The following is a 27212-nucleotide window of genomic DNA, read 5'->3' as shown; positions in this document are numbered from 1 at the left end:
TATCACCTCCTTAAAGTGTGCAAAGAAGAGGTGACTCGCGTGGGGATTCCACCATGAGGGATGGAAGTAAGAAGCGAGTACCAAAAAGGAGAAGTCCTCCATGTAATACAAGGACAGAACTTGGGGACGATGACTTCTCAGGGAGGTCGTGGAAGACTAAGCCTTCAGAAACTCCCTCCGCCCCATCATGTTGCAATAGTGGCGTGGGATAGTCCGTTGGCCCGGGCTATGAAGGGAGACGCCAGCTTGAGGCAAAGGCCACAAGATTGCCTGGCGTTGAGAAGGTAACGAGCGGACTTATTTCTCACCAAAAAGAGGGGAATATAGTCCCGAATGACTAAACCCTGATGCCCCAAGATTTTTGCCGCGGGTTTGGACTGAAGTTGTAGTCTGCGATGGATAAAATAAGAGTTGGTCGGTAACTAATCAGAGGACTGGTTGGGTGCAGGTTGCAAGTGCTGCTGATTCCTGGTGAAGGATTGGAGCATTACATTGATATTAGAGTGGGACTAGTTGGCTTAAGGGGTGGTTAGACCAAGATCGAGTTGTAGTGACAAGACCTAAGCACAGACTTTAGCTATGGCTTGAGAAAAGAGAGCTACTTGGGGATCAAGTCAGCAATAGGTCGAAACCTAAGGAGTTGGAGTCCAAAAGGTGCCGCTTGTTCCTGAGCCACAGAAGACAAGTCATTCTCGTTTCAAAGAGAGTGCAGACTCCATATAATTGGAAGAAAGTGATAAAAGAAATCCAAGAGGGGAAGATTCCTTTAAGGGAGATAAAGTCGAGTCCTGAGGAAGAAACCCTATCAATATAGCCCAAACCTCAAAGGAAGGTGAAGCCAAAGTGATTGTATTACTTTCAGATTTCATGAAGCTTGTGAGGGAGGAAGTGACAAATGAATGGGAACTCTAGATGGAATCATAGGGAGTTGACAAGGGAACCTTACCAAAAATCCCAGCCCCAAAGAAGTGGAACGATGTAGAGGTAAGGCAACCTATGAGGAAATTTCTTAAAGAAGTTAAAGTTTGGTTTGATACAACCGATATTAATGGTGCTAGGAAAGTGAAAACTCTACCTACTCTGCTGAAAAGTACTGTGTTAGAGTGGTACTTGTCAAAAAAGAACAAGACATTTGATGGTATGGAAAATTCATGGAAAGAAGTTAAAGAAATGTCGTTGGCAAGATTTGTGCCAAGACATCAATACTTCATAGATGGCATTGCCATGGTCTACTTAAATTAGGGCTTGGGAAAAGGATCCCTTAAAAATTATGCTCGTGAATTTCAAGCTAAGATGGTGTTTTGTAAGAAAATGAATGAATATTCAAAGCTAGTGATCTTCTATGCAGAGCTAGAAGAAGCCACAAGACAAAAATACTTTGAAAGAGAAAGCATTATTGAAACATTAGATGAAGCATTGGCCTTAGCTAATCAGCTAATGGTAGAAAGCTCCTCAAGTGGAGTGAGCCGTAGTGCATGGAAGGAAAAAAGCTCCAACCAAAGCAAAGGCAAGCCGAACAAAAACAAAACCTTCAAAAGAAAATTTGAAACAGAAGATCACAAAGCCAAGAAAGACTAAAGTCGTAGGGATAAGAAATCTCACTATGATAATGACACTTATTATAGATGTCAACAAAGTGGTCATATGGCCAGAGATTGCATTAATGAACCCAAGGCTAATTCTTCAAAGGATAAGAAGGTATTGAATACCATAAGAGAGGTTATACCTAAAAACCCTATTTTGCCTATAAGGTCTAAGGCCATGTTTAAAGAATTATATGTGCAATCGTCGCTGAAGCAAGGTGTAAAGATTAAGGAGAGTCTTCATCTTCGAGCTAGGGCACTTGAAGGAGGATTCGAAGAAAAGTTAAATGTATTAAGTCATTAGAAAGGGTTAGTCTACTTAAAAGGTAAGTGGAAGGATACTAATATTTCACTGTTGCTTGATTTAGGAGCCACAAACTCGTTCGTGAGTTCAAGATATGTCGCACGCTTAAGGTTGAAGATGGAGCCAACCAAAGAAGTGATGAAGGTGGTGTTTGCACAAAGAAGCAGTCTGGCAACACAAGTAGTTGCAAGCTTAAGTTTTGAAGTAGGAGACATCCAAGTAGTGGAGGATTTCATAGTATGTGACCTCAGTGGTGTTGATTTTATATTAGATAATATGTTTCTTGACTTTTATGGAATTGAGATTAGGAGAAGACCTAAACTAGAAGTTGTGATAGTTGGGATAGATAGAAAGCCAACTATCCTATCCCATATAAGAGAATCTAGTTTAGAAGGTCTAGACATCAACTTGGTTAGTTAGAGAAAATTAAATGGTGATACGTTCTATTTATTGCTTCAAGCATATGTAATGAATAAAGAAAGTTTAACACAAAATTTAAAGTGCCTATCTCAAAATATTCTAAGTGTACTTGAAAAATTCAAGGACGTGGTAACTAATGACTTGCCAAAGGAACTGCTACCAAGAATGGTGGTAGATCATAAGATAGACTTGGTACCAGGCTCAATACCGCCTAGTAAAGCCCCTTATAGACTCAACCAAAGAGAGTTGGAAGAATTGAAGAGAGAACTTACAAAGTTGTTGGCAAAAGGATACATTAGACCAAGCAAGTTATCATTTGGAGCTCCAATTCTGTTTGTAAGCAAAAAAGACGAGAAGTTTCAAATGTGTATAGACTACAAAGCCCTCAACAAGATCACTGTGAAAAACAACTATCCTCTGCCAAGGGTAGACGACCTAATGGATAGGTTGAAAATAGCCAAATTCTCTACAAGAATAGACCTTAAGTCAAGTTACTATCAAATAAGAGTGGCTAGTGAAGATGTAGAGAAACAGCTTGTAGGATAAAGTATGGATCATATGAGTTCGTGGTAATGCCTTTTGGATTATGCAATGCATCTGCCACATTTATGACAATGATGAACTCAATATTCTATAAAGAAACAGATGAATATATAATCATCTATATTGATGATATTTTGATATACTCTAAGACTAAAGAAGAACATGCAAAGCATATAGAAATTGTGCTTGGTAAGCTAAGAGACAATTAGCTTTATGCTAATATAGAAAAAAGTGAATTTGTACTCCGAGAAATTGAGTTCCTGGATCATGTTTGTAAAATGAAGGGATTAAAGCTGATCCTAGAAAGTTGAAGGCAATCAAAGAGTGGAAAGTGCTTCTAACTCAAAGGAGAGTGAGAGCCTTTTTAAGACTAGCAAACTACTATAGAAAGTTTATAAGGAACTTTTCTAAGATTGCTAGACCCCTCTCTGATTTATTGACCAAAGACAATAAGAGATTTCAATAGAATAACAAATGCAAAGAAGCATTTGATACACTCAAAAAGGCCTTAGGTACTTCTGGAGTACTCAAGTATCCAGAATTCAATAAAAAATTTGAGGTGCATATGGATGCAAGTGAATTTGCCATAAGAGGAGTATTAATGCAAGAGAGAAGGTCCATTGCATTTGAAAGCAGAAAACTCATGGAAAGCCAATTGAGATGGCCTACCCACGAAAAAGAATTCTTTGCCATTGTGCATTGCCTCAAGACTTGGAGACATTATTTGGAAAATTTGGAAACAAAGGTTTTCACTGATAACATCTCATTAAAGTATCTTGAGACCAAGGTACAAGCCAGTCCTAAAAAATTGAGGTAGTATGATGTAATCGCTTCCATGAATGTAACCCTCATTCATAAGCATGGATGTGAAAATTGAATGCCAGATGCATTAAGTAGAAGAGAGGAACTCATGACTATATTGACCATGGTGATGAACCAAAACGATACACCGTTGGAGGTGGAAGTTAAGGAAGGTTACAAAGAATATGAAGAAGCTAAGAAATTGAATAAGATCTTTGACTACAAATCGATTCCAAAGAAAGGCTTATCTTCGAAGTTCCCTAGACTTAAGATCGTTAAGAGAGTCAATGGATTAATCTGCTATAAGCAAAATAGACTCTATTTGCCAAAAGGACATTTGAGAAAGAAAATCATGTGTGAGTTCCACAATACGCCAGAAGTGGGACATCGTGAAGTACTAGTGACAATGAAAGAATTGTCCAAGAAATACTACTTGCCTAATCTCAAAGAAGATGTAGAAAAGTATGTCGCTTCTTATGCCAAATGCCAAATAAATAAGGCAAGTATTCAAAAGACAATGGATTTGCTAAATCCCTTGCTCATACCAAAGATACCATATAAAAGTTTGTCAATGGATTTCATGACATCTTTGCCCATGGTGCAAGGTTATGATTCCATTTTTGTAGTGGTGGATAGGTTTAGTAAATATACAAAGTTCATTCCAACTAAGTGGGGTGATGGTGCTGAAAGAACAACACAACTCTTCTATGATCATTGGATTTGCCAAAAACGGTATCCAAAGGATATAGTAAGTGATAGAGATGCACAGTTTTTAACGGCCTTTTGGCAACACTTAATGAGGAGGTCAGGGACCAAATTCACCTTGACTACTATATTTCACCCTCAATGAGATGGTCAAATTGAAAGGATCAATGCAATCCTTAATATGTATTTGAGAAATCATATAGCAGCTGACCATAGTGATTGGATACAAATGTTACCACAAGCTCAGTTTTATTATAACATCAGTCATTCCACAAATATTGGAATAAGCCCATTTAAGGTAGTTCATGGGTTTGATGCATACAAACCTATTGACCTAGTGTTAGCAAAAAAATATGAGGATTCTCCATCCACATTCTTTTATGAGGAAGCAAGAATGTGGATCTCTAGAAGAGAGCACATTTGAAAAATGGCCACCCATTTTCTGGAGCAAGCTCAGAAGAAATACAAAAGAGCGGTTGATAAGCATTGTCGTGAAGTTGTGCATCAAGTTGGATAGTTGGTTTGGGTAGACACCACCAACTTGTCCATTCCCAATTCATTGTCACACAAGTTGATGCAAAGATGGATTGGACCTTACGAAGTTTTAAAGGTAATACATAAAGATGTAAACCTCATTGATATTCCAAAGAAAGGCAAGTTTTACCTTGTATTCTATGTCTCAATATTGAAGAAATTTATTCCAAATGAAAAAGGATTTCACCCTGAACAAATATTGAGGCCAAAGCCTTCATATGGTGTGTGGGATAAGACACTAGGACAAGTAAATGGAATAGTAGGGAAGAAAAGACTAAGCCAAGGCTTAGTGTATCAATGTACTTTTAAAGGATTCCCAATAACAAAATATCAATGGATTTCTGCAAACTATCTAAAGCATGTTAAACCACTCATTGATGCTTATGAAGCAAGAATGGAAAGTGTGAACAAAGAAAAGAGGAGTATCAAGAAAAAGACTCCAAAACGATGAAGACATTGTTCCCTCAAAAGTAAGGGAGGAAACTTGAAAAGCAAATACAAAAAAAATAAAATAAATAAATAAATAAATAACAATGCGAAACTAAAATCCCAGTTAGAAATGAGGGTGAGTAGAAGAGTTAAGTAGTGGACTTACTAGAAAGAGGGGTGCCGCTAAGCTAGCTCTTGAAGCAAAGTAAGAAAAGCTCACTCGAGACGGGGATGAGGCCGTTAATTTGGCCTTGTATAGATTGGTTTTTATTTTTTGCAAAAGAAAAATGTGAGAGTTGCTCCTCATATCCATAAGGGATACAAAAGCTAAGGCAGGGTGAGTCTTAGTATGGATCTAGCAATCAAGCAATCACCCATTGCACACCTGGTTGGAACGCGACTTTGGAAAGGAAACAAAACTATGGAAACTAAAATGAAGGGGAGAGGGGTGACAAAAGAAAACCCTCCCCAAAAATAAGTAATAAGTGCTAGATAAGGAGTAGTGACCTTATCATCTTAAAAAGAAAAAATCCAGTGAGAAGGACTATAAAAGTAGGCACATGACACGAAGGTTAATGCGGACATTAACGCTGAAAGTGGGAGAGAATGTCACCTTCCTAAAGTATGCAAAAAAGAGGTGACTCGTATGGGGATTCCACCATGAAGGATGGAAGAAAGAAGCGAGTACCAAAAGGGAGAAGTTCTCCATGTAATGCAAGGGCAGAACTTGGAGATGATGACTTCTCAGGGAGGTCGCAGAGGACTAAGCCTTCGGGAACTCCCTCAGCCCTATCATGTTGTAATAGTGGCATGGGATAGTCCATTGGCCCGGGCTATGAAGGGGAACACGAGCCTGAGACAAAGGCCATAGGACTGCCTGGCGTTGAGAAGGTAACGGATAGAGTCATTTTTCATCGAAAAGAGGGGAATCTAGTTCTGGGTGACTAAACCTTGATGCCCCAAGATTACCGCCGCGGGTCTGGATTGAAGTTGCAGTCTGGGACGGACAAAGTAAGGATTGGCCGATAACTAAGCAGAGGGCTAGTTGGATGCAGGTAGTGAGTACTACTGATTCTCGGTGAAGAATTAGAGCATTACATGTATATTCAAAAGAAACTGGAATGACTATTGCCAAAAAAAAAGAAAACTATAGACTCTTGAATCTAGACTAAAATCAAGAAAGGAGTTGACAAAAGTGAAGAGGGCTTCACTCTTGCCTTTATATATACCATCTAATTAGGAGCTACATGATGATATTCTATAGGACCTCTAATATGTGTTGATTTTACAAGACACATGTCTTAGCTTTATAAGACAAGTTTTTTATATATGAGCCATATAATTAGCTTGTTCTTCAAGCTATCAACATATGTTGCACATGGCCAACTTGTTGACTACGTTTCTATCCTAAAAAGTCAATTAAAGACACGTGTAAAGTCAAAACAACATCTATAAAGCTTCTAGGAAGATTCTATAGAAGATATTAGAGAATTAACCTATTTTTATTTATATTTATCTAATCATATAGGTAATTATTGGTTTATATGTATATGTCCGTAACACAATCCTAAGTCATGTAATGACTTCATATATGACATAATGTATTGGCTTTATAATTTTTAGTCTTGTTGTAATCATGTGTTTCACTTTTTGACTTTGTTTTGTGAATGTGACCAGTTGAATTTATTCCATTGGTATGAAAAATATGTAAAAAATTAATTAAAATTATTTAAAGAATTATTCCTAAAGTTTAATTAAAAAAAAAAAATTGTGCTAAGTTATTCAAGCATTGTCTTTCTTTCTCCATAGCTAGTTTTTTAGAGTCTTTGGTAGTAAGTAGATGGCAAGAAGTAGACTTATAGCCTCTTTGAAGCTCAAGTTTTTGGGCTTTTGTATAAGAAATTTGTAATTGCAAGTTTTGTAGGATGCTAGAGTTTGCCATTGCTTGGGATACATAACATGAGATTTAGAAGTCATATACGATGTTGTATACTTTGAACTAAGAGGCTTAATTGTCTAATTTTATTACTATTCCAATATAGTCATAATTTGATATCATGTAAGATTCTAATATAGATAACAAAGAATTCGATTAGTATACTTATAAGCTATATAATAGACCTAATTTACTTTCCATGAAATCTCTTTATCTCTTCTTTTATCATATAATCTTCTTTAGAATGTACATACCATGATTGGAGGTGCTTTCAACTTCAACTTATTAATCAATATGACAATTCCTAAAAATTTTCTACATTGAATAAAAAATTATTGCATAGTTATATAATACCAAAAATAAAAAATTATTATTCTCAAAGTAGCTAATTTGGCCCTTGTAGTTGACATAATTGATAAACTCCATTTAAACTCAATTTAAACTCATATTTAATTTCTTATACTAAACTTATTTTAACCTTGAATTGGTTGCATTATTTTCATTAAAACATTCTTTTGATCACAACTTTTACTTTATTATAAAATTTTGATGAAAACAATGATGATTAAGTGATGCAACCAATTAAAAGGCCAATTTATCTCCCTAGTTCATCTCTATGATTAATACTCTCTTTGATATATTTTATAATAGAGATTCCTTAAGATATTACACTAATGTAGAGTAAAATTGTATAGCAATGTATAAAGCCACAACCTCTTCTTCTACTTTTTACCTTCTCTATGTTGTTGTTTCTTAAGGTAATAAATGTATGCAATGTTTTTGTATAGCAATCTACAATCATCAAAGTCATATTGTGTAGAGATGCAACTTTGCTATGATATAACTATTTAACTAAGTGCAATTTAATGTTGCATATATATTACAATTAGCTAATATACTATGATTTGACATTGCAATTAGTCATAAATGACAACTATATTATATATATTTATATTACAATTATTATCATATAAATTTGACTTGCGTTGAAAATACAAAGTCACTTTCTCAATTCTAGAATTTGATGCAAAACCCACTTTTAAGTATATCAACCCTTGCCTTGTGTTCTCTCACATTCCATAATTCTATCCTCTGTGCTTCAAGTCGTAAGAATTAAATCGTGCTCTTTGGACGACAACTCTCCTCTGTCGTCAACGAACGTTCTAATGAACGAGAGAGTAACTTTTTCGTTCGTTCGTTCCTTCACTATCGTCGGCGTCGACGAGCAGCGACGGACGCAGGGCAAGGCGAAGGCAGCGAAGGTGGTGAGAATCGATGACATTGCAGAGTGAGTGCCACTGTGGCGATTTGTGTTCTATTGTGTTGTATTGTGCTGTGCTGGGTTGTTGCAGCGATGGGTGACGCACACGCGAATTGGGGCTATGAGGATGCAATTGGGAGGGACAAGGATTTGTGGGGTCGCAGAATGGCAGAGCTGGTGGAGGCCAAGTACGAGAAGCTGCCCAAGCAAGGAAAGCCACAGGGGCGCGAGAGGACTGTGCTGGCGGGCTTCGTCCTCACCGAAGGCGAGGATGCGAGGGTATTGGCGCTCGGCACTGGCACCAAGTGCATTGGGCGCTCTCGGATGAGCCCCGAAGGCGACGTTGTGAATGACGCACATGCGGAAGTCATTGCGCGAAGGGCTCTTCTCAGGTATGGGGTTGGAATCGGTCTGGGTCCAGGGTTTAGTCTATGACATTTGTATTTGCTAGTGGAAGCTGCATTTCTGCATGTTCTTTGTGAGACGACATAACGTGGCTTGCAGTAACACTTGAGGTTCAGCCAATTTTAGATGAATTGATCCTGGAAAATTGAAAATTTCTTGTTCCAGTACATGATGTTATCTGTTGTCTTATGGTACGCATGATTGCGCATGAATCGAAATGAATTATTTCAGATGATGTCTCTCTAAGTTCAAAGAGTCGGAGCTAGGAAATTTAATGTGCCTTAGTCGTTTTGGCTGTTAAAGTAGAACCATCCATACTTTGCTTCTCGACTTCTTTGGACGCTGTGCAAAGACTCAATTAATCATGGTTCAGCAGATTTTTTTATGCAGAAGTTGGACGTTTATGTGAGAATGCCAGCTCAGAGAAAATGGTGAAACTTAGTAAGGGAGGTCAAGTCCCTCCTGCAATTTTTGAATGGACAGGAGACAGTAGAGAGAAGTGTCGCAGATGCCAATTACGGTCGGGTTTGAAGATCCATTTATACATCAGCCAACCACCGTGTGAATACCTGACACCCTTTCACATCGTTGTTATTCATTTGAGAGCAGCTGTCATAAGGTTATTCGTGCACGCTCAGCCAATCTTGCTACCCACATGTAGTCGAAACCGGAAAGTTATAAAAAATTTATCGACGATTGAGATGTATGATGTGCACATTAATGAATGAATATAGTTGAAAGTGTTGGATCAATGTCGACTTACGTGATGACATTCAGGTGGAGATGCATGCATCTTTCCTTATTCGGTGGCAGCACCTTCCGAAGGCTTGGCACAAGAGAAGGACTCCTCTTCTGTTGTGATGGATGGACAATGTGGGAAGAGACGTGTGAAACGTTCAGGTATTTCTTATGGACTCCAACTGATCTTGTTAATGCGTGTTACTGCTGAGAACTAATTAAGAGTGTTAATGACAATCTTTTGAGAATTGCCGGTGGCAGCGAACGGTTGCTGATTCTCAAATGATTCTCGGGTGGATAAACTGTGAGTTGCCTTGGCCTGAAACTTGATATTCTCGTACGTGCAGGAAAACAAACAGGCGCGAAGCTTGCTAGAATAGATGTCAGCGTTGTTGGCAAAGACGCTCAGCTTGCAGAGCAGGAAGCCAGATTTTTAAGCTGGACTAATGGTGTGATTTCTATCTCTAACGATTTTTTCTTGTGAGTTGGTTCCGTACCTTCAGACCCAGGCAGAAGGTTAGATGTGACGATGTTAAGTGCTTTTCCGGGAAATCTCGGTCAAACCGTCTCTTGTTTCTTGTTGATGTGAATGTGTGGATATCTTCGTTGATTCATGTAGTAGTGATTACTTAGGTGAATCTGAAAGACATTAGAATATATTTGGGACCTCTTATACATATGTAGCATACGTATGAGGAGTTCACGTCTTTTCGCTCTGGGCCACTTAAATAATCACCCACATAGGGACTCAATCACCATCTTTTCTGACAACGCACTTTTAACAAGTAAACTCCTTACATTAGTCAACTTCTTCAATTACTTTTGTTGAATGTGTGCAGCTAGCTCTATTGAAGGTAAAACGACCAATGGTGCCTGTTCCTTGGAACCGGAGACTGGTAAAATCTGCAGTATTGGGGAACTAGGTGGTAATGTTCAAGCACCAGGAGTGGCAAGAAGGAAGCCTGGCCGGGGAGATCCTACCATGTCCATGAGCTGCAGTGATAAAATTGCTCGTTGGAATGTGGTTGGCCTTCAAGGTCGTTGTTCTGCACTTTATATTTACCTTGTTGTTGGCCATCGTAAACCTAGCATAAATTCTTCATAGTTGTCCAGCGTCTACTTAGCTGCGACTGGAGATTCAAGGAAAAGGTGTCTAATGTACTTGCTAGTAATGTTCGTTTACTCTCTATTTTTTTTTCTCTGTACCCTACTAATGATTTATTCTTGTCTTTTCTTTTCGAAATTCTAACATCTTTCCATGCTTTATCTCGTTGCAGGAGCTCTTCTTTCTCACTTTCTTGCAGGTCCAATCTACTTGTCATCCGTCACAGTGGCTAGTGATTCGACTATTTTTGAGAGTTGCAGATTAGGTCAAGATACAACAGATCAACCATCCGCTATCTGGACCGACACGGAGCAGGGCTATGGAGCTCCAGCTTGGACCCCAATGGGTCAATCGCTGACGCCATTTCCGTCAGAGGAGGAAGGCTCCATTTTTGAAGCATTAAAAAGAGCTATCTCTAGCCGGTTGATACCACTTGGCGAGCTTCTTTCTCTACCATATACGGTGAATGAAGTAGGTGGAGGTTCTTATTTTATTTTGGAAGTTGTAAATGGATTGTTCCTATGCCTTTGTTACTCTAGGGCGTTGATTCTGGCCAGCATCACTTTTAGGATACTTGAGAGTGGTACTGAATTTTGACGTCGTATTTTTGTTTGACCACAGCCAGTGATTTTTATTACTTCAGCTCCACCAGAGAGGTTTAGACGTCCCGAGCATAGCTCTGCCCTCTTGGCTTGTGGGTTGTTAATCTGGCCCACCTCTTCACTGTTTCTTAGTATAGACCTGTGAATGCTTGAATGAAATTATTTTATTTTGTGGAAAATGTGTGCTAGCTAATGCTGTGGAGCGGATATCGTGGAGTTTTTTTCTCTGAGAATCAGAATATGACAGAGGAATGTGTTTTGTAAGCTCATGTTTTTAGAAAATCCTCAGTGGGCTTGCGACTGCTATTACAGGTACTCAATTAATTGGGACTCTTCACCATGGCATGAAGTCATCCTAGGCACAATAGGGCGCAAACAGGGTGCATCTGCAAAGGGGCCTCTCTCTCCAGCCACCCAATCCTCTTTATGCAAGTAAGCAAGAGTACATTATAGTCTCTCCATCTTCACATTTTGTTAAGCTTCAAGCAATTGAAATGGTGATTCTTATTTTTCTAAAATTCCTTTCTTAATGAACGCGGGGAGTTTGATTCTTCCCAGTACTTTATTTCTGATGCATTAATTCCTGACTCTATTCGAAGAGACTGTATATCATTTATTTGTCCTTGCTATTGGACTCTAGGATTAAACAAGTTACAGCTTTATCTTGTTTCTTTCACTTCCTATAGCTAAAACGAATATTTTGTGTAACGTTCTGCTCTTTTATCTGTATTGCAGGAGGGCATTATTTTCACGTTTTTTTTCACTCCTTAAACATTTTCCATCGTTGTCATACATGGCGGAACTGCCTTACCTCGACTGTAAGGTAAATCTTTCATACTTGGTATCACCGTGTCATCTCAATATTTCCGAGCATGGCATAAATTTGTCCTTATTTGTGGCAGTTGCAAGCGTAACGAACTCATCATTTCCATGTAAAGCTTTTCTGAACGTGCTGGACTCGGTTGGTGATCTATTGAAAGGTATTGAGGGCCATGTTTTAAAAACGCCGTGGTGTTATTACTGTTCAGATTGCTTCTGAAGTTTACGATAAGTCCAAGCAAATAGTTTTTACTGGTCCCTCGCCTCTACAAGACTGGCTTCAAAAGCCTGTATGTCTGCAAAAATTCGCCTTAGCCACCTGAAATCACTCCCATTGGACAGACGATGCAATTTGCCAACGAGCACTGGATTCTTCATGCTCAGCCTATAGTCGACAGGTAGCTCAACCTCTCTCTTGGTTGTACTGCTGACGGTCCTTGGTATTGGACAGCTGATTTCAATTAATATTTGCAATTTCATCAGTTCTACCTTGGTATTGCTGGTTGATTATGCTAGGATAAGTAGTGGGCAACTGAAATTTGACCGTAACGTGTTGCTAATTGAAAAATTGTTGGGTGATACGCAGGAAGGTCGCTGCCCACCTCGAGTGTTACCTTAATCTATAGGTAGGCACTGATGATGTACTCGTCCTTGCGGACGACAGTACTTGTGGACCTGCAGTCAGTCGACTTTGACCTCTACTGTGTCTAAAAGTGAAACTAGTACAAGTGCAATTTATCATTGTTTCTCTCTCTGGATTTATACATATATATATATATATATATATATATATATAGAGGGAGAGAGAGAGAGAGAGAGAGAGAGAGAGAGAGAGAATCTGCACATGAATTATGTGTTCTATGTGTTTCGTTTATGTGCTCGGGTACCACGTCAAACCACTCCCAATTGACAGATGGTGCTACTGGTTGATATATGACAGCAATTGCTTTCTGACAGACCTGGCTCTGCGATCGTAGCATATGATCAAACTAGTCGATACATTGATCTTTGATGCTCTACGATATTGTTTATTCTGAATACGAACAACAATTGTGCAATTGCTTGCACCAAGCTGTTTGTTTGTTTGTTTTCTTTCTTTTGACGGGGTAGACCCATGGCATTGTTGGAAATGGGTATGTGACAACCATCTTAGGTCCTAATACCCATATTGCTGGACGGGCCTAAGAGGACAAAAATTGGGGAATATTTGTACAACTTACCCATCTAGTATATCTGCATCTGGTGTGTGAATGACTAAGCCGCCATGGGGCACCAAGCTGTTTTAGTCAGCGATTTTGGACCTCTGTGTAATAACTTTTAATCGAGCTACCTGGTTGGACAATAAAATCCCTGAATTTGTACTTGTCATTGCCCAACGCAGATTCTTTACTTTTCCAAATCCTCAAGGGTGATGCCTACTGCATTTTGAAGTGTGTGCTTGTCGGTTGATTTAGTTTGGAGTAAAATAATCTCACCTCTATTTTTAAATGTGAGTATTTTCCCTGCTACTATTTTAATCAAACACGCTTCAACATGTCCTGGCTGCTTTTTTCCTTGCCACAAGTGGAATTTACAATTATTTTGAGCTGACGTATTTTTATTCACTGACTTGTGTGTAAGCCAAGGATAGTTCTTAGTTGAACTCTCATTACATCACAAGATAAAATTTTCATTAGTTGATATCTAAACACTTTCTGGACTGAAAATTGATTGAGCTTGTCTAGCTAATAGTACAAAACCCCTTTTCATACCAACAAATAATTAATGTAGAAACAACAGCTTATCAGTATTGATATATACATCAAAGTAATGCTAATGAAGTTTTATGAGGTGGAAACAAATAGGATGTGTGTATTGAGTGCATTATTCACATGTAACTAATGTAATCTAATGCATACTTGATCATAAGACAAATTTAAACAGATACTATAAAAAGAAAATTAAAATTGTAATGCTAGTTACTAAACTTCATCACATACATGTTCTGGTGTTAATGATATAGAATCTCACTTTCATATGTATCAAACTATTCAAACTGAGATTCAGTTTTAGGATTGTCCAACAAAAGAATGGGTAAGTTGTGCAAATATTCCCAAAAATATAATTAGGTTGATGTAAGGCCCTCTTCTCCAGGTTTTGTTGTAAACTTATATCACTCCTTCAAGCATATGCATCAAGTAGGGTAGCAGTGACTTATTTTTCCCCAAATTGTTGACACAAACTCTTTGACATGAGGTTTCCAGACCAAAAGTTACAGTAGGTTAAAAACCCACAAAACCAAGACAAGAACTGGATCCTAAGATCACAAAACAATGCAGGAGGAAATGTTGGTCACATGCCATTCAGCTGGTTTTGCTGATTGCACAAATAGTGCTCTCAGAATACTATTGTGATGACATGTAATTTCAAGTGCTCAGAACCTGGAAAATACAGTCAATGTGGAAGCCTTTGGTGAAGAGCTTACAGACTCTTGAAGAACCTGTCAATGAGCTGTTTCCAATAAGTAAATAAACCCATGCTGAGAAAAGTACATGATCTTGCATGATGATCCTTACAACACATTCTACAAACACAACCATCAGAGTTTTTAAAAAGATTGATGGATGTTTATGCATTGATAGTTAATTTTGTTGTACAATGCAGGATGATTTCAACACTAGTACTCAAGTATTGCAATTGCACAAAGCATCCAGAAAATTAATGGGTAAATCAAGGGAACCACATTTCTTCTTATAAATGATGGATCACAATTAAAAAAAAAAATAGTTTAGTCCAAAAAGAATAAATTGTTCAAAGAGCCCTTGATTAGATAGTGTAATCATTCATATTTACTTGCAAAAGTACATACAAAACATTTACATGCATGTATACATGTAAATAAATAAATAAAAAAAGGTGCTGCTTATACCACCACAATTTGCCATTTACCACATATCATAGTTTTAGCTAATGTCATCACAAGTTCTTATAAACTTGCATTACACACTATAATGCACTTTAGGGAATATTCTAATGCACTTCACAATGAATAAAGTGAAAATTCTTTATGAATGGAAATTTTAGTATTATATGAAGTGCAATGTGATGTGCAATGTAAGTTTATGGCGATTTGTTGTGACATTAGCAAAAATTGTGATGACATGTGGTGGATGACAAATTGTAACAACAATAGCAAAAATTGTGGTGACATTAGCAACACCATATATATAGGGGAATGTTAAATAGATCCAAGCTTTTACTAAATCAATCCACCCATCCTTACCATCATGAAAGAAAAAAATGACAACTACATTCATTTCTTTGCTATTGAATCTATAACCAACAAAAACCAACCACACTCATTATGATTATAATATTCTTTATCAAGATTGGGTCTATTTAACATTCCCCCATACATACATACATACATTGACAATGTTGTGAAAAGTACCACCTTCAATGGTGATAGCATAATCAATTCCAGCCGTCCCACAAAAATAAATAAATAAATACACTGTAATGTCGACAAGCTTGGCATGTGAAGTCGACCTTGCTGAAGGGGCGTTCATCCATCCATCCATCCATCCTAGGTGGCTTCATCCCTGCTGGAGGATGTCTATTTCCGTGAGGTACATCCGTCGTAAGTAATTTCATCCATAAAAGTTCATACATTACAATGATTTCTTCCAATAAAGGTCACCAATTCGTCCGTCCGTCCGTCGTGGATGACCACACATAAGGCTTTGAAGGGAGGGGGTGAGTGTCACGAAGCGCGGGGACGGGGGGGGGAGTGGGAGAAAGTATGCGAGAAAGGGATGGATGAATTGATGAAAGTAGAGATGGGATGGGATGGATGCAGCTCTCACTTACTTACACACTCACTCTGCGTTGTGTTGGGTTGGGTTGCCCTGTGGTCCAGCTCCGGGCGTGGTGGCCGACCTGGGGGAGGAGATGGAGGAGGGAGGAGGGGTAGTAGTAGGACTGTGGACTGCGTGGCAAGCATATGCGATCATCATCATAACCATCATCCAGTGACCACACACCACACCTGTATTTCTACAGGAGGAGGGAGGAAGACTGAATCGACGATGGACCTGACTGTATCACACCCGTATCTAGTAGTAGCAGTAGTAGTCAGTCAATTGTCGTAGCGCCCCAGACATCGATGCCGTCGCGGCTAGCTCCCCTTTCTCGTAGCCCCCCCCCCCCCTCCCCTTTGGTACGTATAAATGTGTGTCCTGGATCTCCTCTCTCAATAATATGGCCTCCAGAACCTGATGGCCCCTTCATCGCTCCTTTTCCTGTTTGTTGCCCCCCCTCCCCCCGTTCTGTCGCACTGGTGAGAGTTTGGCTGTATCTCCTCCTCGATCTCTTCCTCTCTCGCCAGCGCAGTCTTCCCTGCTGCTTGTGACGACGGCGACGACTCGTCTGCAGGGTGGACTTACCAGGAGTGCGCACAGCTTGTTGTAGCTAGCTGCTGTGCACTTCGGGTCCCTCTTGCGCTATTCTTGTCATCACATGTGGGTGCTGCTAACGAAAGGGAGCTTCATAGCGATGGAATCGAGCAGGTTGATCACACACGACATAGCTGGTTGTTGTGGGCATTCTTGTGCTAGTAAACTCCTTCATGCAGAAGTGCGCTTCTAGCACCTGCTTGAAGGAGTTCATTGGTATATAAATGCCCACAACATGATGACCGATTAACGTGAGCGACGCTACGCGAACTGGTGATCGGTGCTCGATGCGAGTATATTGTGTGTACCTTCTTTGATAGTGAGTTATGGTGTATGCAGCTCGCCTTCCAGCTTTGGATACATTACTGCAATCGTGTCTTTCTGAACCTTATGTTTTTTTCGTTAACACACATCGAACCCATGGTGGTGCTCGTGGTACAGTTGAAGTTTGCAGTATATTTCATCAATCTATGCTTTTGTTCGTTTGGAGGATCTTGACTGCGTGATTTGAAGTTCCCTCTGGCAAACAGCCATGGGATAGACTGTTTAGGTACATCCTTAGGGTTTTCTTGGGAAGTTCTGATGCATGTGCAGTTTCCATTCGAAGTAGTGCTCCAGCTTTAGATTTTCCGGATTACAGAAGAATTAAGTGTCCTCGAAATCTACGGGTCAGTTTGGCAAGGCGACTGCTCTGGATTTTGCATGAATATAGACTGTGAAAGCTATCTTACACATGCTTCTTGTCACTGCAAGCTTACGAATGATATATGCTGCTGCTGCTTCTGTCCCCATTCTGACTCATACTATTTTGTACAGGGAAAGTCACGTGCTCTAACGCGATGTGTCCATCGCAAAGTTGCCAACATGCTACACGCAGCAGCCACGTTGAAATGATTCTTACATATAAAATATGGCAACTCATCGGTGCAGTTGTACTAGGTTTTAAACACTCTCCAGTGAGAAATCTACAAGTTCCTCCCATTCAAACTTCATGTTTGATGTAATCTTTCCAATTAACATGTGTCATCCTCATTCCAATGATTACGTCTATGAGATCAGAAGCTAGCATATTGTCTTTCAGGTTAGTCCTGATGAATTCTGCTCAGTCGTTTAAACCGTTCCAGCTCATGACATTTGAAATACATCTTATTGTTTGATCTGCACGTGCTCACTTTGCAATGCAACACCCAACAAACTGTCATAACTTGTCAATACGGACCAGAATCTCCACATAATGCGTTTGACGATGTTGCAGCTACACGCTTCTCCAGAAAAAAAAAAGTGTGTATGTAGGGATGGGTATTCCCAATACTGATATCTCAGGATAGTCCATAATTGCCGACTTATTAAATGCCGATAAGGACGGAGCGGGAAACTGTTGGTCTTATGGGAGGGGTTTGATTCTGCCCGCATGTCCTCGTCCTAGTCCATCGTTTCTGTGTTGGTCCTCGACTCATGTTTTCCTTCATGATAAATCGTAAGTTGTATCCTCCACGATTAACCGCTTCCACCTGTGACAACTGTAGTTAGTGCCTCTTTACCCACCAATTCTGCGGCCATTGTAATCATGAACCTGTCCTGCATAACACTAACTTGATTCTCCATAGAAATAGTGCTTTTAAAAGTAACTATTTTTTTTGTAGACATAGCTTGCCAGCAATTATTACTCATAGCCAAAGGAAGAGCCAAAAAAACTGTTCACCACATCTCATACTTGGTTTGCTTTCTTATCTGGAAGGTGGTTTGATGGTCCTCTTGAACTTTTTGTACTTGAACAGAATTGTTTGCACTCTTTTCAATGTGTTTCTCGTAATAGAACGATAGATGATTACAATCATGTGGTAGAAGAACGAAATGTTTCACTGAAACAACATTCTAGTTAATTCATGTTCATGTCCATTTTTGATATGACCAACTTTTTCTCACATATTCACTGATTATGATATTCTGTTTTGAAAATGAAATCATTAATGTATATATTTGGTAACTATTATCTCAACAATGAATTATGTTCCAAAATAGAAGTGTCTACAAACGTATCCTCCTTGTTTCAGATAAGAGTTCAACAAATCTACCGGAATTAGTATTCTACTCCGAAACATCTGTCCAACCAGACAGATAAAAGAAAACCGTTAAAAAGTAAACTCGTACTTAATTCTCCCTTTCGCAATCCAATGAGCACTTAACAGAACCCTCATGTCTTGCTCTTGACAAAGAGAAATAAGAACAAGGAATGACTTCAAAAAACATATATCGAAATATGAAACAACGTAATCTTAATATCATACAGAACAACTTCAGCCAACACCACTGATGTCTCAATGCAATTGCATAAATTTGACAAACCTCCACGTGAAATCAAGAGACAAATTATATGACCCGGTACCCAACAGCGTATCGACTTTCTGTGCAGCGTTTGTCGGATTCTGAGATCCACTTGCTTTCGCGCAGCAGTGGTATGCATTCTTTTCCGATCTGATTTTAAGGGAAAAAATAAAAATAAAAATAAAAAATAAAAAGTGTCTGGCGGTGCAAAGCTGCTCCGTGCAATCTCCTGCTGACTCGTGTGGACAATTGGCTGTAGGCCACCGAATTCACTTTCTGCCCCAAATATTCTCACCACAGCTGTCACGAAATTCAACCTTATCGATTTCTGTCGGAAAGGCTGTGAGGTTTGTGCGCTGAGACAGGCACCCGAGGAACCCGAAGCGTCATCTTGTTGCCATAAGGCATGTGTGTTCCTGAAGCTACAGATCCGATAAAGCCCTTCGCCACAAATATTTTGTCGCAAGGGACCCGTAGAGACCAGGTCCATCGTTTTTTAATATTTTATTTCATTTTTTTTCTCGGTGCTCGCTCTCAAAGATCCAGGACCCGAAAAAAATCAAGAATTATCGCCAGGAAAGCCGGGGTAATCATGAACGAGGGTCGTTGGCCAATGTTGGGAAAAAGATTTACGGCGATCTGGGCGTGTGATGTCACCCACATCAAGGTGCCCTGTCTGGTTGCCACTTTCGCAGTTTCACGATTGATCCTCACTCATGCCTCCGGGAGCCCTGAAGAAATTCCACACACAAGGGTGGGGTATTTCCTTCAAAAACAAATCTATGACGGCGATTTTCTTACCGCATCGCCACTGGTGAGCGCACGAGGTTACGACGTGACAGATGTAAAACTTTCGCACTCAATTCCCAAAGAAAAGCAGGAAATAACCCTATTCTGTCTACTTGCATCCGCTGACATTCCCACACATTGTAGATGGGATGAGCACCTGAACCATATTCGCGGTCCGACTGAGACACTGTGTAGTGGGGTCGATGACATAGCACTGACTCGTGAAGTTGCCCAGACGAAGAGGGGATTATAATAAGCTTTCTTTAGTACGACTGTTCAACTGACTGTTCAACGTGCGACTGTAGAGAAATCGTCCCTCCACGATGCTTCTGATGATTGATGCTCTTCACCTGACAGACTATGGGACTGAATCTTGGTTGCAAGTTCTTTCGACTCTTCAGCTTCTGTGACCGACGTGATGAGCTTGGATGTGGTTATCTGCACAGGTGTACCATGATCCCTCTCTCCGATACAACTATAGCTCGTACATTTACCTGACGGCTACGAAAATATTCCTAGGGTTGACGTTTCGACGATGCAACTTGTCGGTGAAGGGTGCGTGAATTCTGGCTCTTACCATCAGGCTCTGATTCCTGTATTTCTTGTCTGCGAAAGCTGCACATATCAACAAGACGCGTAAATATCGAAGGCAGTGAAGTAGCCAGAATTATGTGATTTCGAGTCGTGCACAATCACCCTTTGCAGCATCAGAAATATATATATATATATATATATTCAAGGTGACGCCTGACGCACTGCGGTAGAACTGTTCTAGGATTGCGAACTTACTCTGAGTAGATATGAAATAGCAGCACAGGGCGATTTCAGTCTACTAATCCTTGGCATGCATCCAGAATTTCTCGGAGATAGGTCAAAATTTCACGTCACAGAGAACGGCAGTCTAAGTTCTGCTGAGGAGATCTTCCTCGAAGTGACGTCCTGCAAGTTACGCTCGAGCAAAGATGGATTTCAGAATGGTGGGCGGTTCCGCTTTAGCTATTACCGCGACGGAAAAGACTGAATCTCGTGGGAGCAGCTCATTCTGCTCTCGGAACATGGTCACCTGGCCTGATTGACGACATTGAGTACACGACGGTGAGCAACTGCGTAGAAGGGTTTCGCTGAAGAAGAATTGTGCAAGTACTGCCTCGCCAGAACAAACTTCATTTTTTACCGTCGGACTGGGACAAACATCGATGCAGACGTATAAACTGAGGTAAACAGAGGCCATACCCCAAAGTTAGACACGACCCCACCATGCAGTCCTTGAGCAACAATACTGAAGGTGACAAAGACGGAGAAGCAAAAGCACCAGAACGAGAATACTATCAGAAAGAATACAAGTGAATCGTAAAGCATGCAACATGTTTCTCTTTACAGCACTTTCAAAAACGATCAACAGAGGGGCACGCTCAATGGCAGAAAGCGTCGACCACAATCAACTACGATCCAGGTGAAACTCCCGAGTAATGTAACACCGCACACAGAGCAGGATCCTTGCAACACAACTGATTGACTACTTTAGCAAAACCAAAGCATATGAATTCTCTTACCTATCTGAACAGAACTGGTAAAGTCAGGAAAGCTTGGAAGGGTCGATCCTGCAGACAATTGAGGCTGTGGTGGGGGTTTTAACCCAGATTGGTATGCTATGTTCACAATCCACAACAACATCATGTCTCTCATCTTCTGCTTCTTTCAAGTCATGAATCATCGGGGCCACCAGCATCGACAACAGATTCCTGCGGCCCTCGAGCTGTGTCTATGGAGCCACGTCTGCCCGTAACGATGACACAGAGATCCAAGCATACAAATAAAGAAAGAATCTGAGGTGAAAGCGTTCGGCCTTTTTCTCACTTTTTGTATATGCATAAATATACTTATATATATATATATATATATATATATATAGTGTTCAGTGGGTTTTAAAGTGCATGACTTAAAGCGCATGATTTTTTGCATTCCATTTTGGTCTTGTCCATGAACTTTGTTGTGGACCCTTTGATTGTAGCTCTTCTTGGGTTGTTAAAGTGGCTACTGCAAATTACAAGCTTGCTCAACACAATCTTTTCTCTATTCAGTATGTTTTTTCTTCTTAATTTTGATTCATCTCATATATATTTCAACTTGTGATTTTTATTTAATCTTCTGTATGATACTGTTTCAATATTTCAACATTGACTTCAGAAGTAAGTTCATGTGGTTCTTTTCAGTCACAATCTATCTCATACATATTGTTGGCTATGGATTAACAACTTAATAAATATTTTTGTATCTATTTTATGGCTTGGAGCTTCAAACTGCAATGCAATGCAAACATTTATGTTTTAGTAAATTGTAGCTAATTAACGATACATTCTAATTTTTCCAGTACATGGTGAAATAAAAATAATTCTAATTCAAACTTTTCTAAAGTTAATATTTCTTAAACCTTTGAGTTGCAAAAGCAAGTCAAACTTATAAATTAGATGGTAGATTCAATTTTTTATAGTTTAATTAGAAATATATTACGATTAGAATTAGTTTAGTATTATATTATAGCAACCAATGTTAAATAATTAATGACATGTTCATTCTATGTGACAAATATTTATACTATTTAGGTCAATAGAAGTAAGTAGCAGTTAATAGGAATAAGTAGAAATAAATAAAAATATATTAAGTTGGTAATATGTTTCTTAAAAATTATCAAAGACTACTATTGGAAAATCTAATTGTTTGAACACTTGGCTCTTAAGACTTGTTGTTTTGAACAACACTTTTATGTGACCTTTTTTATTTGCTGTTATGTGCAAAGGCATTTTCAATCTTGTTAACAATCTTTCTTAAGAAAATTGTAGTCATTTTAAATTTATTTAAAAAAAATTATATTAAAGTAATATTAATGTATTTTTAAATTTTAAATATTTTAAATATTTATTTTTTAAAATTTATTTTCTTTTATATAAATATTTATATTATATATATATATATATATATATATATATTTTTTTTTTAAAATAAAAATATTTTTATAATAAAAAATACCTACATATTTTGAAAAAAAAATTAAGATTAAATGATAAATAAATAATTTAAATTCATTAATTTTTTTATAATTACAACTAAAATTTAGCATAATAAGTTGCAAAGAAAATTAAAGATTTTATGAATAATAAAGATTGTATGAGTTTCTTTTGACAATTGTAATACTCCAAGTAATTTTTAATATTAAAAATTATTAAAAGAGTATAGTGAAATTTATTTAAAAATATATTTTTTTTTCTTTTTAAGAATTTGATAATTTTTCAAGGATAAAATTATTAATTGAATTAAACAAAGATCTATATAAAAATGGATTTAAAAAGATTATATACTTTAATATGCATCAAAAAAAGAACTGAATAGAAGATTAAAAATTAAACCAAGTATGGGCATTTTGAATATAATATCATGTTGTTTAACTTAAAAATGTATTGATGTGTTTTTAATATCTAATGAATAATATTTTTTAAGAATTTTTAAATGATTTTATTATTAATTATCTATACTAGATTTTAATCTAATCTAAGAATATAAAAGATGATAAAATTTATGTTTGTTATGTATTATAAAAAATTAGAGATACAAGATTCTATACCAAGATGGAGAAGTGTGTATTTTAGACTACTCAATCTGACTTCTTCAGATATATCATTTGAAATGATCATCTTATGATGGATCTTAAAAAAGCTTATACTATCATAAATTAAAAGATTTCAAATGCAATTGATAATGTTTAATGCTTATTAAAATTTGGTAGTTATTATTTGATTTTTATTTAGAGTTATTTTCAACTTGCAGCTTTACTTATATATTTGGCTTGTAAAGACAAACTTAAGTGTAATAAAAAAATTGAAGCAACATTTGAAGCTTAAAAAAAAGCTTTTATTTTTGCACCAATCTTGTATAATGTTAATTTTTTTGAAGCAATTTTTGTAGAAACAAATGTATTAAAATTTGCTTTGAATACAATATTGTTTCAAAAAGAAATAAATAAAAATTTTCATTTAATAGCTTTTTATTCAAGAAATTTTTTACCACCCAAAATTAATTATCAGATCTATAAGAAAGAACTTGCAATAATAGATTTATTTTAAAAATAGAGCCATTATCTAGATAGTACTTAGGATCTATTGATAATTTATATAAATAATAAGAATAACAAATATTTTATATTAGCACATATTTTGAATTATTACAAAGCATATTAGAGCATGTTTTTGTTAATATTTAAATTAAAAAATACATATCAACCAAAAGAGTAAGAAGATGTATCAAACATCATTTCTAAATAATCTTATCTTGTGCTAAAAAATAAAAATATAAATTTTGATGAATAAAATATAATTCTTTTGAATCAAGAAAAATTTATAGCTATAAAATCAATATTAGTTATTGATTCAACTCTTCTTAAGCAAATTCAATCAAGTATGTCCTCAATTTTGTTTTATTTGTGATATTAAGAATAATCTATCAAAATGCAATGATACTTTTAGATTTGAATTTAAGAATAATATATTTTTTATTTTGCTAGATGCTTATATGTATTATAAAAATACATATTTATTCTAATAATCACCTAGATATTATGAATAGATAGAACTAGATTAAATTAAATAAATTTAATAATATCTTATAAAGAAGCTTATTAAAAGCTTCATAGATACAACTTTTATTTTACATGTGTTTGTAGTTAATTAGTAGATTAAAAACTTAGCCAATAAATTAGCCACATATTGCATATTTTGGTAGCTTATGATATAAGCTTACTATGTAGTGCTTATATGAAAAACCTACCTTGTAAGTTGAGATATGTGTCTCACAAGTTGGACATTTTTTGGAGGTCTTATAGAATATTGTCATGTACCTTCTAATTAGATAGTATATATAGAGGCAAGAGAGAAATATACTTCACTCTTATCAATACGTTTTTCATCTTTAGTTTTATTTTAAGAATTTTTAATTTTCTTGTCTTTGTTAATAGCCATTCTAATTTCAATACTATATTAGTTTGAATAAGTATCTATTCTTTTCAAGTGACATAAGAGTATATTAAATTTTTGGTTCTTTAAAATTCATGTCCTTGACAATTTGACAAAAGTAAATATATATATTTATTTTAATATTTATCTATATAATTAAGTAGATAAAATAAATTTATTTTATAATATCTTCTAGAATAGCTTCTTAGAAGCAACATAGATGATGCTTTGACTTTACATGTGTTTATAATTGATTGATAGGTTAAAAACTTAATCAATAAGTTATTCACATATTGATAGTTTATAAAACAAGTTAATTATGTAGTGCATATAGAGAAATCTTGCCTTATAAGTTAAGATATGTGACTTACAAAGTCAACACATTTTAGAGGTCTTATAGGACATTGCCACATAGCTCTTAGTTAAAAGTATATATGGAGACAAGAGTGAAGCCTTCTCCACTCTTGTCAACACCTTTTTAGTCTTTAGTCTTGTTTCAAGACTTTTTAATCTTCTCGTCTTTAGTAATAGCCATTCTAATTTAATACTATATCATCTTTGAATGATTTTTTAGCCTTTTTGAATAACACAAGAATGTATTGGCATTTTATTTCTTTGAGGTTTATGTTCTTCACAATTTTTCAAGAATTCTGATTCATTGTTCTTATTTTATTTTAGAAGTGAGTGGATTATCCAACTTCTATTATTGTATTTTGAAGGTTTTATATTATCTACTTTTAAACAAATTATTTAGTTTTATAATATTGATATTATATTTAAAGACAATAGATTAGTCTTTTTTATAAAAAAAAATTATTTCATATTAAAGGTTATAGATTATCTTTTTTTAAATTTGACTTGTGGATTTGTCAAGTTGTTTGAAATGGAATGAAAAATTATGTATTATACATTGGGCAAAAGTGAGAATAAATTTGCAACTATTGCAGATCTTCACAAACTTGTCAACTCTCTTAGGATGGAAATTTCACGAATTACTAGTAGCAACTAAGGAAATACTAATCTTATACCTATAGAAGAAGTTCACAGTTTACATAAAGAAGTTGTATAGTTGAAAGTTGCTTTTATAAATATAATGAGAACAAGGATTAGTATACCCCAAAAGTTTGACGAAACAAGATTAAAATTTTGAGGATTTCTACAACAAGTCAAATTCTTTCTAAGGCTACATCCCTTCCAATATTATGATGAATTTACTCAACTTGGATTCATAGGCAGACTTACATCTAAAAGTGTTCTTTCTTGGTTTGCATCTTTGATAGAAAAGAATTCACAATTCTTTTATGATTTGAATTCATTCCTAGAAGTGTTTATGACCATATTTGAAGAAAATAATTAAAAAAGAATAGCAGAGATTAAGCTCTTATCTTTACGACAAGGATCACAATCAACTACCATATATATTGCTGAATTCCAAAACCTTACTTACGATGTGGATTAAAATGACAAAGTCTTTATCAATCAATTTTAACATAGGTTGAAGGATAATATTAAAGATTTGTTATTGACAATGCTAAAAGTAGAATCTTAGGAATAGTTTATTATTCAAGCTATTGTATGTAATAATTAATTATTTAAAAAACATCAAGAACAAAGATTTGGATAGAGAGGAATAAGTTAAGTAATGATGGCAATTTCCAAGTTTTCAAAAACTTATTCATCAAGTCCAGAACTAATGCAAATTGATTAGGTACATTTTAAACCTCTTATTGAATAAAAAAAGATTTTTTATTGTAAAGAAGGTTTGTGCTTATATTATAGAGAATCCAAATATATTGCTCAATATTGTACAAAAAAGCAATGCAATCACAAAATGAGGAGTATGGTTGCAAAATAAGACAATGTATCAAAAAATAAGTCTCTTCAGCTACAATAGAAACCATATGGTTGGAATCTTATGCAACTCCTAATAAAGGTCAAATTTTTTCTTCAAATCTCTTAATTTATTTTATAATAGAATTTTATTTAAGACCAAAAAATAAAAAAATCTTAGTCTAGTAGGAATTAGAAGCCTTAGTTTATTTTATAATTAAAGACTTTGTCAAAAAATAAGATATATTTTTAATTATGAAAATCAAATCTATACATGTAGAAGTAATAAATAGTCATTTATTATCTTTTGGGGATGTTAAATATAAAATTATTCTTATAAAAGTAGCAAATAGGGATTATAATAGTTTAATAATATTTAATGTAATTAAATCTCTTTTTAATCCAATCATTTTAGGATTATTGTGGTTAGAAAGGTATAACTCTTACAGTGGATTTCTTTTAATCTTAATTTTTTTATAGTTTAGTCCAAGATTTTACTAAGCAAATAAAAATCTATAAGACTATTTCATTCAAACTATTATTAATATATGCAAGAACTTTTATGCACATTGTAAAAGAAGGATTAACTTTTATTATATATGCTTCACCTATTGTTGATGGAAAAAAGATTTCAAATAACATTTCAA

At 36.3% G+C, this 27212-nt stretch overlaps 1 protein-coding gene and 2 long non-coding RNA genes across 7 annotated transcripts; 1 reads left to right on the top strand and 2 right to left on the bottom strand.

The window, feature by feature from the left end:
* The first annotated feature begins 8538 nt into the window (after positions 1 to 8538).
* On the top strand, positions 8539 to 13243 carry LOC112280993 (tRNA-specific adenosine deaminase TAD1). Of its 4 annotated transcripts, none has more exons than XM_024517022.3 (11): positions 8539 to 8908; positions 9298 to 9482; positions 9699 to 9821; positions 10007 to 10108; positions 10499 to 10696; positions 10937 to 11235; positions 11386 to 11458; positions 11679 to 11798; positions 12102 to 12189; positions 12395 to 12583; positions 12772 to 13243. In XM_024517022.3, the coding sequence occupies exons 1-8, from the start codon at positions 8610 to 8612 to the stop codon at positions 11723 to 11725; spliced, it is 1326 nt and encodes a 441-aa protein (XP_024372790.1). In that variant the 5' UTR covers positions 8539 to 8609; the 3' UTR covers positions 11726 to 11798; positions 12102 to 12189; positions 12395 to 12583; positions 12772 to 13243. The 4 variants fall into 4 exon arrangements, with proteins under 4 accessions (XP_024372790.1, XP_024372789.1, XP_024372787.1 ...); XM_024517021.3 differs by having other exon boundaries at positions 8540 to 8908; positions 10937 to 11226; positions 11386 to 11462; XM_024517019.3 differs by having other exon boundaries at positions 8541 to 8908; positions 11386 to 11462.
* A 4347-nt stretch (positions 13244 to 17590) lies between these two features.
* On the bottom strand, positions 17591 to 18480 carry LOC149989392 (uncharacterized). The gene is made up of 2 exons (XR_016502606.1): positions 18333 to 18480; positions 17591 to 18129 (listed from the first exon to the last, which is right to left on the bottom strand). It is a non-coding gene; the product is annotated as an uncharacterized LOC149989392 (long non-coding RNA).
* A 165-nt stretch (positions 18481 to 18645) lies between these two features.
* Positions 18646 to 21517, bottom strand: LOC149989391 (uncharacterized). 2 transcript variants are annotated; one of them, XR_016502605.1, is made up of 4 exons: positions 21286 to 21416; positions 20522 to 20943; positions 19890 to 20347; positions 18646 to 19674 (listed from the first exon to the last, which is right to left on the bottom strand). It is a non-coding gene; the product is annotated as an uncharacterized LOC149989391 (long non-coding RNA). The 2 variants fall into 2 exon arrangements; XR_016502604.1 differs by having other exon boundaries at positions 18955 to 20347; positions 20522 to 20800; positions 21286 to 21517.
* Positions 21518 to 27212: the final 5695 nt, after the last annotated feature.

The sequence above is a fragment of the Physcomitrium patens genome, chromosome 4 (assembly GCF_059467195.1).
Source record: "Physcomitrium patens ecotype Gransden chromosome 4, ASM5946719v1, whole genome shotgun sequence".
In the NCBI taxonomy this organism is placed as follows: domain Eukaryota; kingdom Viridiplantae; phylum Streptophyta; class Bryopsida; order Funariales; family Funariaceae; genus Physcomitrium; species Physcomitrium patens.
Note: the sequence above shows the minus strand (reverse complement) of the source record. Positions and strands in the feature narration are given on the sequence as shown.

What these genes read in the sequence shown, in the direction of transcription:
- LOC112280993 (XM_024517019.3), top strand. Translation starts at nt 8,610, where the DNA reads ATGGGTGACGCACACGCGAATTGGGGCTATGAGGATGCAATTGGGAGG. An exon ending in ATTTTTAAGCTGGACTAATG is followed by an intron (nt 10,109 to 10,498) that starts GTGTGATTTCTA and finishes GAATGTGTGCAG; the next exon opens with CTAGCTCTATTGAAGGTAAA. An exon ending in TGCCTTACCTCGACTGTAAG is followed by an intron (nt 12,190 to 12,394) that starts GTAAATCTTTCA and finishes ATTACTGTTCAG; the next exon opens with ATTGCTTCTGAAGTTTACGA.